We start from the raw sequence: 12,647 nt of genomic DNA, 5'->3' as shown, positions 1-12,647 counted from the left end.
ATATAGCCAAAATGCTTTAAGGGACAGAATTCCAGCATTTTGACCCAATGACAGTGAAGCAATTGCAAAAATATTTCCATGAATGATGATGAGGCTTGGAGGTAAGCTTGCAGAAATTGGTGTACGAGTGTGCTGCCATTTTTCTCTCAGGTGAGTGGTTTTGGGTTTGGAACATGGTGATAAAGGGAGTGAGTGTTTAAAGTGATAGATGGGATGATCATCAGTGGGTCTGCTTTGTCCTGAAAAGTGTCAAACTTCTTGAGCATTATTGCAGTCGTACTTATCCAGTCAAGGAGAGGTTATGAACTATCTGACTAAAGGTGGTAAATCAGTCTTGAGTTGATAATACTACTTTCCATCCTCCTTTCACTAGCTTGGCAACAAAATATAAATCCACCTCCCAATGCTTACATTGTTTATCTGTTCTGCAGAATTCTAAGTGTATGTTTTTGTAATATAGAATCATTTACACAGGGCCCCAACATATGCTGATCAGTGATACCTTCTGTCGCAATTTATATTTTACAACTGCTCAAATAGTTGAAATGGTTGAAATAAGTCCATGTTAAAGGCTCAATACTAAAATCTTTTGTTTTGCAAAGAGGAAACCTGCTTATTTAAAATTTTAAAATATACCATCTGTATTTTTTTTATTTTGATAGTAATACCAAATTCTGCAATAAAAAGTCTAAAAGAAGAAATGGTAAATGATAAGCTGGTTTGAAAAGATATGTAAAGTTCTCAGAATTGATGTGTAAAATAAATATTTCCATTTGCAAATGAAGTGCGAAATTTTTTTTCATGGTGACTTGTCATATTTCCTATCTCACAATTGGAAACGGGCTCAATGTCTTTAATAATAATGCTGCCTTGGCAACAAAGAAACAATTTAAAAATGTAGTCATGCTGTAATACATTGTTAATATCTGTGTCATAAAAATTACATTTGTTGGCAGAACAATCCAAGTCGTAATGAAAGGAGGTTAGATTTGCTGCAGTTGAACAACTATAGCAATAAACCAAGACTGTTCTAAGCTGTCAGTTATAATTACTGTATTTAGCACTAGCTAATAGTAGAGTCTAAATTCTTTCAAAACTATCCTATCACTTATCTTAGGAAGGGTATGGGTGAGAATCTAGAGAGAGTTCATGTCTAAGGTTCAAGGACCTGGGGGAATATGTAATTTGGTGGAAGAAAGGGGGAAAAGAAGGGATCAGAGATAATGGGAACTACAGATGCTGGAGAATCCAAGATAACAAAGTGTGGGGCTGGATGGACACAGCAGGCCAAGCAGCATCTCAGGAGCACAAAAGCTGACGTTTTGGGCCTAGACCCTTCATCAGAAAAGGTGGATGGGGAGAGGGTTCTGAAATAAATAGGGAGGGAGGGGGAGGCAGAATGAAAAAGGATAGAGGAGAAGATAGGTGGAGAGGAGAGTATGAGTGGGGAGGTAGGGAGGGGATAAGTCAGTCTGGGGAGGACAGACAGGTCAAGGGGGCGAGATGAGGTTACTAGGTAGGAAATGGAGGTGCGGCTTGAGGTGAGAGGAAGAACAGGTTAGGGAGGTGGGGATGAGCTGGGCTGGTTTTGGGATGTAGTGGGGGGAGGGGAGATTTTGAAGCTGGTGAAATCCACATTGATACCATTGGGCTGCAGGGTTCCCAGGCGGAATATGAGTTGCCGTTCCTGCAATCTTCGGGTGGCATCGTTGTGGCACTACAGGAGGCCTGGGATGGATATTTCGTCTAAGGAATGGGAGGGGGAGTTGAAATGATTCGCGACTGGGAGGTGCAGTTGTTTACTGCAAACCGAGTGTAGGTGTTCTGCAAAGCAGTCCCCAAGTCTCTGCTTGGTTTCCCCAATGTAGAGGAAGCCACGCTGTGTACAGCAGATGCAGTATATCACATTGGCAGATGTGCAGGTGAACATTTGCTTGATGTGGAAAGTCATCTCGGGGCCTGGGATGGGGGTGAGGGAGGAGGTGTGGGGGCAAGTGTAGCACTTACTGCGGTTGCAGGGAAAGTGCCGGGTGTGGTAGGATTGGAGGGGAGTGTGGAGCGGACAAGGGAGTCCCAGACAGAGTGGTCTCTCTGGAAGGCAGACAAGGGTGGGGTGGGAAAAATGTCTTTAGTGGTGGGGTTGGATTGTAGATGGCGGAAGTGTCAGAGGATGATGTGTTGTATCCGGAGGTTGGTGGGGTGGTATGTGAGGACGATGGGGATTCTCTTTTGGTGAATATTGGAGGGCGGGGTGTGAGGGATGAGGTGCGGGAAATGCAGGAGACACGGTTGAGGGTGTTCTCGACCACTGCAAGGGAGAAGTTGCGGCCCTTGAAGAACGAGGACATCTGGGATGTGCGGGAGTGGAATGCCTCATTCTGGGAGCAGATGCGGCGGAGGCAAAGGAATTGGGAATAGGGGATGGAATTTTTGCAGGAAGGTGGGTGGGAGGAGGTGTATTCCAGGTAGCTGTGGGAGTCGGTGGGCTTGAAATGGACATCAGTTTGTAGGTGGTTGCCTGAGATGGAGACAGAAAGGTCCAGGAAGGTAAAAGATGTGTTGGAGATGGTCCAGGTGAACTTGAGGTTGGGGTGGAAGGTGTTGGTGAAATGGACGAACTGTTTGAGCTCCTCTTGGGAGCATGAGGCGGCGCCGATACAGTCATCAATGTAATGGAGGAAGAGGTGGAGTTTTGTTTAAACAGATATTCACGAACTGTTAGAATCTGAAGAGGTGTTATCAAGCTTGGCACACTATCTGACCTTGTACTTCTGAATGGCTCCGTAGCTTTTGTATCTCAACCTCTCAAAATGCTTCTCCTCTATTTTCCAACTGAATGGAACTGCGCTCGCTTGGTTCCTTTCTTATTCATGTGATTTTGGTCAATCTCTTTGAATGGTGTGACACTACCTCTGGAGAATTCAACAGTCTACCTTTGAATCCTTCCTCTTTTACATGCTGCCCTCAATGTCATCCTTTAATGAGCCAAGCTTAGGTGCCAGATGACAATGCTTAGATCTTTGAACCAGCTTTTCTCCATCCCTCCAAATATCTCCTACTTTGGGGGAAGAGTTGGTTTTTTTTGTTGAATAGTACTGTGAAGTAATTTGGGGTTAATTTTCTTCCATTAAAGATGCAAATAGAAGCAAGATTTAATTTATTTAGTCATGGGATGTGGACATCACTGCCAGAGCAGCATTTATTGTCCATCCCTACTTGCCCAGAGGGGATTAGCCTCAGCCTCCTGAGCTCCTCAGCCACTGTTGAGCAAAGCAAGGGCACAACAGGAAGGACAACAGGAAGATTAGCTGGTAAGAAGGGAAGCTGAAGCAAAGATTGAAATTACTGGGGATGAAGAATCATAAGCCCTGGGCTGAAGAAAACAAGCAAGAAAGATGGCTTGGGCAGAAACTAAGGATAGGCCCTGGGAACTAGTGCCCAACAAGGAAACTGTCAAAGTAAAGAATATTACAGGAGTCTTCACCATGGAGGATACAAGTAACATTCCCAAAAAAGTTGTAAATCAGAAAACACAAGGAAGGGAGTATTCAAGAATGTTACAGTCATTAAGGAATTGTTTCAGCTGCAGGTTGACAAATCCATTGGTCCTGTAACCTTCATTCTGGGATTGTAAAAATAGGGCTAATGAGATAATTGAGATATTGGTTTCAATTCTCCAAAATTCCCTTGGATCAAGGAAAATTCCATTAGATTGGAAATAGCTCCTTTATTCAAAAGGAGGGGAATGTAAACAGGAAACTTTAGCAGGTTAGCTTACCACCTGACTTGGGGAAAGTGTTAGAAGCCACTCTTACAGATGTTATTGAAAGGCATTTAGAAACATTCAAGATAACCAGGCAGAATTAACATGGCTCTGTGAAAGGGAAGATTTTTAACCAATTTGTTGAGCTTCTCTGAAGAAGTAATGTGCTGTGGATAAAGGGGAACTGATGCATGTACTGTATATAGATTTCTAGAAGGCATTTGTTAATGGCACCACAACAAGAATTGTTGCAGAAAGTAAAAGCTCATCGTGTGGAAAATAACATTTTGGGAAAACAGACTAAAGGGAGTACATACAAATGGGTCATTTTCAGTTATGAGTAGTGTACCACAGGGATCAGTGCTGGTGCTTCGACTCCTTACAGTTTACATAAATGACCTGAAGGTACCAAAGGTATGGCAATTATAGTTGCCAATTACGTAAATATTGGTAGTAAAGTAAATTGTAAGATGTCATAAAGGGATGTAGATAAATTAAGTGAAAGGGTAAAAAGCTGACGAATGGAGTATAATGAGGAGAAAATATGAAATTGACTATTTTGGCAGGAGGAATAAAGAGAAGCATATTATCTAAATGGTGAGAAATTGTATACATCTAAGATGGAGTTGGATCTGGGTGTCTTAGTATGCACATTGCAAAAGTTTAGTATGCATATGTAGCAAGTAATAGAAAAGCTAACAGAATGATATTGCTTGTTGGAAGGGAACTTTCATGTAAAAATATGGAGTCTAAGCTAGGGTATTGGTGAGACCATGCCTGTACTGTGTACTACACTGGTTTCCTTGTGAAAGGAAGGATGCAAGTGATTGGAAGCAGACCACAGAAGGTTCACTTTACTAAAACAAAAGTGAAGTACTGTGGAGAGATAGTAGGAACTGCTGATGCTCAAGAATCTGAGATAACATGGTATGAAGCTGGATGAACACAGCAGGTCAAGCACAGAAGTACTGTGGATACTGGAAAACTGAGAATTCTGAAGCTTATGGCAAAGAGTCATATCAAACTCAAAATTAATTCTGTTGTCTTTTCTCCACAGGTGCTTCCGGACCTGACTTCATCTGCAGTTTTGTTTTTTATTTACTCAACCAATACTGGCATTGGGCAGGTTGTCTTACAAGGAAATGTTAAATAGGCAACATTTGTATTCACTGGAGTTTAGAAGACTGCAAGATGATTTGATTGAAATCTAAGATTCTGTGAAAATGATGCTTCCTTTTGTAGCAAAATCTAGGACTAGCTGTCATTGTTTCATGATAAGGGGCCACACATTAACAAAGAGATAAGGAAAACATCTTTCTCACGGAAGTTTGAGAGTCTTTAGAAATCTTTTCTTCAAAAGATGAAATTTTTGCAGAATTTTTTAAAGGCAGAGGTAAATAGATTCTTGATAAACAATGCGGTGAAATCATTTAAATTCCCTCATAATAAACCATAACATTTTATTTGTTTTCCTAATTACTGTAAAACTTGCATAATCCAACAGAATACATATCCCCTGCATCAGAGCTCACAGATCTTTTGCCGTCGTCAGGTGTAGGCAAGAGAGCTTATCACACATGAGCAGATCATTTACCCTGTTGTACCCTTTCAACTCTAAGATCTGTCAAATTTAGTTCCACACCCAGCTGTCTCCACCAAAATCTTGGATATCAGTCCTTTTCAAGTACATGTCTACCAATTGCCTTTCCCATTCCATCACCCATTCAAATAGTTACATCTGCAAAATGATTGCTCCTCATTTCCCTTCTAGTTGCTTTGTCAAAAAAGTTTAACTCAATGATCTTTAGCTCTTGAGACTGATTAGAGATTCTAGAATTCGGGGCCATTGTCTAAAACAGAATCAGATCATTCAGAACAGACGTTAGGAAGACCTTCTACACACAAAGGGTGATAGAAGTTTGGTACTCTCTTCCACAAACAGTTGTAGCTAGATCAGTTGTTAATTTAAATTTGAGATAGATCAATTTTTTGTTAAGCAAAAGGTATTAAGGGTTAAGTGCCAAAGGCAGGCTTATAAACGTAGGCCACAGATTAGCCATAATTTCATTGAATGGAGAACAGGCTTGAGGGACTGAATGGCTAACTCCTGCTCCTATGGTCCTAAGTGCACCCTAGGTCTGTACTTTTCCTTAACTGAGGAAGAAGGGTGATGGATTTTATTTTGAGCTTGATTTGATCATGGTCATCCTGCTTAAACGTAGTGAAAGAATTCACAGATGGACTGCATGAGGTTTAATTTTCTGGTGCCTCAATAGTGTCTTTCTTAGAGATAGGTCATCCATTTTCAAGCCATAATAGCAAAACCAACTTTACATAATTTCAATACTTTCGTGAACGTGGGACCAAAATACTATCTGAAACTGATTAATAATTCTTAAATGCCTAAAATGATATAATAATGTGTAACACAAAATATCAAGAAAAGAAATAAAACATGAGCTCCAGTTATGCTATTGCACATTCAGAAAAACAACATATGATCACTGACAGTTCAACATGCAAAATCAACTTAAACTTATTGTTTTAAGTCGGAAATCACATGACACTAGGTTATAGTCCAACAGGATTTTTTGAAATCACAAGCTTTCAGAGCGCAACTCCTTCGTCAGGTGAAAGGAGGACAAGTGTTCCGAAAGCTTGGGATTTCAAATAAATCTGTTGGATTATAACTTGGTGTCATGTGACTTCCAACTTTGTTCACCCCTGTCCAGCACCTGCACCTTTACCTTCACATCATAATGAGACGGATGTCACTTCCAGTGAACAAAAGTATCAAGAAGCTACCAGAGCTTCTCACCCTTGTAATATTACTAAAGGTACCAAAGAAAAGCTGCTGATTTTGAAGACGTTATGGAATTCTAGAAAACAGGACAGAAGCAAAATACTTGAGTACCAGGACTATGAAATAAAAACACATGAATTAAGAGCTGAAATAGGTTACACAACCCCTCAAGCTAGCTCTGTCATTCAATAAAATCATGACCGATTTGATTATTCTACATTTTATCTATCCAAATAATTTTCCATTATTTATCAAGATTCTTCCTACTTCTGTTTCAAAAATATTCAGAGTCTGCTTCCACTGCCTTTTGAGGAAGAGAGTTCTAAAGACTCATGACCCATCACATTTTTCCTTATGTATCTAAAATGGAAGACCACCGATTTTTAAACAGTGACTCCTTGTTCTAGGTAAGTATGAGGCGATGCAGTTTGGGTGACTAACAAGGCCAGGCAGAATATGATGAATGATATAGTTCTAGGAAATACAGAGGATCAGAGGGGCATTGGTATGCATGCCCACAGATCATTGAAGGCATGACAGGCTGATAAGGTGATTAAGATAGCATATGGGATACTTGGCTTTATTAGTCTAAGCACTGAATACAGTGCAGGGAGATCCTGATGGAGTTGCACAAGACATTGGTTAGGTCATAGTGCAGTTCTGATCACCACACTACAGTAAGATGAGATTGCACTAGAGAGGGTACAGAGGAAATTCACCAGGATGTTGTCTGGCCTGCAGCATTTCAGCTAAGAAGACAGACTAGATGACCTGGGGTTGTTTTTCTGAAGGGGCCCATTTCAGGTGTACAGAATAATGAGGGGTGTAGGTAGGGTGGATAAATAGTAACTTTTATCTTTAGTAGTGGGGTCAATAACCAGGGGACATAGATTTAAAACAAAGGGCATTGTGCTTAGAGGGAAATTAAGGAACAGTTTTTTCACTCAGAGGGTGGAGGGTACTAGAACTCACTGCTTGAAAAAGGTAGTAGAGGTAGGAACTATCACAGCATTTCAAAAGTAATTAGATAATCACTTGAAAAGCCACAGCATACAAGGCTACAGGCCAAGTGCTGAAAATGGGATTAAAGTCAATAGGTTCTTGATGAGCCCACAGACACAAGCTAAAAGGCTTCTTTCCACACTGTAAACAATGACTATTTTCCTACAAGCTGAAACATCTGTTCCACAACTACCCTTGTCAAGACGTTTTTGGATCATATGCATTTGAATCAAGTCATTTCTTACTCTTCTCCACTCTGCCAAATAAGCCTAGCCCATTCAATCTACCCTCATAAGAGAACCCACTCATTCTAGACACAAGTCTAATAAACCTTCCCTGATCTGCTTCCGCTGCATTTACATGCTTCAATAAATAAGCTAGCCAACACTGTACATATTATTCCAGACGTGATCTCACCAATATACAAATAAAGCATAAGCTATCTACTTTTGCATTTAATTTCCCTCAGAATAAACCATAACATTCCATTTGTTTTCCTAATTACTGTAAAACTTGCATAATACAACAAAATACATATCCCCTTCATCAAAGCTCACTGATCTTTTGCCATATACATAATGTGTTTCTTTTCTATTCTTCCGCCAAAAAAGTACAAGTTCACAATTCCAACATTAGATTACATCTGCCAAACTTTGTTCACTCAACTAACCTGTCTATCTTGTAGCTTCCTTACATTGTCTTCACAAATTGTTTTCCTACATATCTCTATGGGATCAGTAAATCTAGCAATACCACCTTCGGTCAAAGCAATTCATATCAAATGTAATATGTCATCAGTGAGGTCCACATCCCATGAAAATCTTTGATGTGACACCTTATTCAATGCTTTCCAGAAGAAGTACAGTAAATCCATTGGTTTCCCTCTACCCAGAGTACGCGTTTCTCCCTCAGTTTGGTTAAACATGATTTGCTTTTTACAGGACCATGTTGAGTCTGCCTGACTATCTTAAACATTTCTAAGTGCCCTGCTATAGAGTCTGTAATAATAGCATCTAATGTCTTCTCTAAAATGTTTTAGCTCATGTTCTAACTAGTTTCATAACTGAAATGGACTGGGGTTTAAACTAAATAGCGGGCAAAGGATTAAAATTGTGACAGGAATAAATTGAAAGTTGATATGGCTCAAGATTAGGAAAAAAAAGGTTCTGTTCAGGAAGGCAGAAACTAGAAGCAGTTTAGGTTGAGAAATGATAAAGACAAGTCACTTGTGGACATGAAGTATAAGCTCTCAAACATTTCCTACAAAGGTAAAGGAAGAAAAAATGGGAAATTATCAGAAAGATATGGGAAATTATCAGAAAGATATGGAAATCGTCATGGGGGGGGGTTTAATCGTATTTTGATTGGAAAAATTAGATGGACAAAGGTGGATTAAAAAAGATTTAAGAGAACATTTTCAGGGTAGTTTCTTGGAACAGCATGTTTTGGAGCAAACAAGACATCAGGCTACCATATTGTACAAAGGGTTAGGTGCACAAAAAGTAGCAATACCTGTGCTGGCCCTCCAGAGGGATAGTACAGACAAAGACTTTGCAGTCAGTCAGTCATTCAGGAAGCCGCTGGCTACACAGCTGGAACAAGAGGAGTTGGTGGACTGAATAATCTCCCCTATATGCACTTTATTACAATTTATTTTAAGGTAATGATACTAATATCTCAGCAACATGCTGTGGAGAAAAATATTGAAGGTAATAATTCCATCCTTACTTATTTATAATTCTTGTTCTGGCTCGAATTTGGTTTCTCCCTTACCTTCATTTTCAACCTGATAATCATCCTCTTCCTCCATATTCAAGTAATTCCATCTGCAATGGCTGCAACATAGATAGAAATAAGAATTTTGATGCATTTTATACATTTGTTTTAAACCTAAATAATAATGATAAACACATGCCCTTTCTAAAACTATATGTGCGCGTAAATAAAGCAAATTTCAGTTTGTTCGAACAAAACTGCTGACAATCAAAACTGTACTGCCCCATTTAAGCAATTATTCACAGAATTTGTTTATTCAGGAACTAGCTATAATTAGGTGCAATAGGTTAACAGTATTTAGGCATTAACATTACATGTTGAGTTGAGAGTTATTAAATGTGCTACATTACATGCAAAGTACTTTGCACAGAATTCACTCTTCATAGGAAATGAGAGATGTGATGGTACAGTCACAAGACCAGTAATCCAGAGACTTGCGGTAATACTGTGGGGACGTGAGTTTGAATCCCACCATAGCAGGTGGTGAAATTTGAATCCAATAAAAATCTGGAATTAACAAACAGCTAGGCTAATAGTGACATCATAACCACTTTCAATTATTGTAAAACCCTAGCTAGTTCACTAATGCCCTTTACTAGAGGAAATTGGTGGTCATGATCTACAGGTGACTTCAGAATCATAGCAATGTGGTTAACTCTTAACTACTTTCTGGGCAAATAGGAATGTGCAATAAATGTTCAATTAGCCAACTTCCTGGGAATGAATTTAAAAATAAAACTTCACACAATTGCACTGCTAGCTAGTTATTACTACACTGAAGAAGTTACAATCTTCATTTTGAAAAGATAATGTTTGAAATCTTTAGATTTTTGTTAAGGGGAGTTTGCACTCTGTGTGGGGTATTACCATATTTGTGGAGTTCCTCTGATGTTCCAGTTTCCTCCCACTATTCAAAAATGTGCAAGTTGGTGGATTTGACTAAAAGAAATGTCCCCAAAGTGTCCAGTTTAGGTAGGTTAGCCATAGTGAAAACCTCACGTAGAGTTGCAGTGATGGGGTGGGTGGAGGCATGGGTCTGGGTGGGATGGTCTTTGGAAGGTCAGCCCAGACTTGATAGGCTGAATGGTCTGTTTTTTAAGTGAATTAAGTTTACTGTCACATGTACTCACATGAGTATTGTGAAAAGTTTTCACGTCGTCATTTATGGGTCAGGTACAGAATCTTCAGGATTCTGTGAATACTTCTTTTAATAAGGAAAATATAACATTTCACATCAAGTCTTAACAGAATTAATTGACTGCAAATTAACACAATGTCTTTAAGTTTTTTATTCCATCAAGATACTATATAAATTCAAGTTATTATAATTACATTATACTTTGCTTAATAAGCCTGGGCTGCAGTCTTTTTTTTAATCAAGAGACAGTTCCATTGATATAAGCCACTCTTTGGTATAATGCTTCAGTCTTAAATGTGCAAAGCTAGTATTAGTTTCTAGGTTATTGGATTACTGGGACAGTTAGGGCTCAGCTAATTTTGTGCCATACCAATAGCTCCACGCATACACAAACATGGCCAAAGGACTCACTGTGTATAGATCAGGGAGAGAAATTCTGGTCGATATATTTTTAGTTGTTTCTATTTCAGAAACACTAAGACCAATAACATCTATCACAACTAACTCTGCAGGTCACAGGAGTCAGACTCAAGTCTGCATTCTTCAGTACCACTCTTCATTGCTTCCACTGGAGACCTCTTAGTGGAGGGATCTGGGGACTTCTAGAAGTTTAAAGAAATAGGGAGAGTTCTCCGGGGGGAGGGCGGGGAAGGATGTGGTGAAAGGAAGTTAAAGAGCCTTTGTGGGGATTAAGAGGAGGGCAGACTGGGGGATTGTTGGGGAGGGGGTAAACTCTATGGGATTTGCGTGGGAGAGCTCGGGGGAAAAACAGGGAAGAGTTTTGGGGGATATGTGGGGAAGGTGGCAGCTCTGAGTGATATATGGAGAAAGGTTGGGGAAGGTCAGGAAGGTTTAAGTGGTGGGGGAGAGAGCTCTGAGGGTTAATGGGGGGGGAAGTCAGGAAGGTTTAAGTGGTGGGGGAGAGAGCTCTGAGGGTTAATAGAGAGAGGGGGGGAGGTCAGGAAGGTTTAAGTGGTGGGGGAGAGAGCTCTGAGGGTTAATGGGGGGGGGAAAGTCAGGAAGGTTTAAGTGGTGGGTTAGAGAGCTCTGAGGGTTAATAGAGAGAGGGGGGGAGGTCAGGAAGGTTTAAGTGGTGGGGGAGAGAGCTCTGAGGGTTAATAGAGAGAGGGGGGAAGGTCAGGAAGGTTTAAGTGGTGGGGGAGAGAGCTCTGAGGGTTAATAGAGAGAGGGCGGAAGGTCAGGAAGGTTTAAGTGGTGGGGGAGAGAGCTCTGAGGGTTAATAGAGAGAGGGGGGAAGGTCAGGAAAGTTTAAGTGGTGGGGGAGAGAGCTCTGAGGGTTAATATACAGGGGGGGGGGGTCAGGAAGGTTTAAGTGAGGGGAGCTCTGGGGGATTTACATGGTAAAGATCAGAGTCTGATGAGGGAAGGGAAGGAGAGCTTTAGTAGATAAGGGGATGGAGAGGGAGTGCTGAGAGATTCGGGGGGAAGGGAAGAGATCTGAGTTGAAGGAGGGGTGAGGTATGTGGGTTGGTGGAAATTGGTCTCTGTGCTCCGTCCGCCTGCCCCCGGGACACATAAAACCCCAACGCGAACCCGCGCCGGTAAAGTCCTGACCGAGTCTACCCCGCGCTCCTCACCCGGCAGCTCGAATCCACCCGAGGCCCAGGCTTCAGGCCTAGCGTCTTGTCGTCTCCATAGTAACGGGCGAGCGGAACAGTCCGGTTGGGGGGGGGGGTGAGAGTTTCTGGGGAATTATAATGAAGAAACTGCAGCAACGTGGGATTAATGGCGAACACAGTAATTACTACAAAATTACTGATGTACAGGCAGGTTGATGAGGAAAATGTTTTTAAGTATTGCGAGGTGATTTTCTCTCGGTGTGAAGGGTGATATGGAACATGCGGTTGCTAGGGAAGCTGCTGCTGAGGAGGACAGGCTCCAAAATGTGGAGATAACAGGAACTGCCGATGCTGGAGAATCTGAGCTAACACAGTGTTGGAGCTGGCTGGATAAATACAGCAGGCCAGGCAGCATCAGAGCAGCAGGAAAGCTGACGTTTCGGGCCGAGACCCTTCTTTCTTTATCAGTCCTACAATGTGAGCTCCTGGAAAAGAGATGCCCATCCTCTACCTACCCTGTCACTAGGTGGGGTCACCCACTGCGGTCTACCTGGTACAGTAATAATGTTAACTATTACATTATTA

General features: G+C 41.1%; 1 protein-coding gene across 4 annotated transcripts in view; it reads right to left on the bottom strand.

The window, feature by feature from the left end:
- Positions 1-12,402, bottom strand: part of cfap74 (cilia and flagella associated protein 74) — a 190,787-nt gene extending 178,385 nt beyond the window's left edge. For 3 of the 4 annotated variants that reach the window (XM_048561032.2, XM_059638059.1, XM_048561033.2), the window contains exons 1-2: positions 12,081-12,402; positions 9,342-9,403 (exon numbers count right to left, since the gene is read on the bottom strand). In XM_048561032.2, the coding sequence (XP_048416989.1) occupies positions 9,342-9,378 (37 nt within the window). In that variant the 5' untranslated portion in view covers positions 9,379-9,403; positions 12,081-12,402. Of the gene's footprint in view, positions 1-9,341; positions 9,404-12,080 lie in introns of those variants that run through there. The other variant, XM_048561034.2, reaches the window with a different exon arrangement.
- Between the last annotated feature and the right edge of the window lie 245 nt (positions 12,403-12,647).

Source organism: Stegostoma tigrinum, chromosome 28 (genome assembly GCF_030684315.1).
Source record: "Stegostoma tigrinum isolate sSteTig4 chromosome 28, sSteTig4.hap1, whole genome shotgun sequence".
Lineage (NCBI taxonomy): Eukaryota > Metazoa > Chordata > Chondrichthyes > Orectolobiformes > Stegostomatidae > Stegostoma > Stegostoma tigrinum.
Note: the sequence above shows the minus strand (reverse complement) of the source record. Positions and strands in the feature narration are given on the sequence as shown.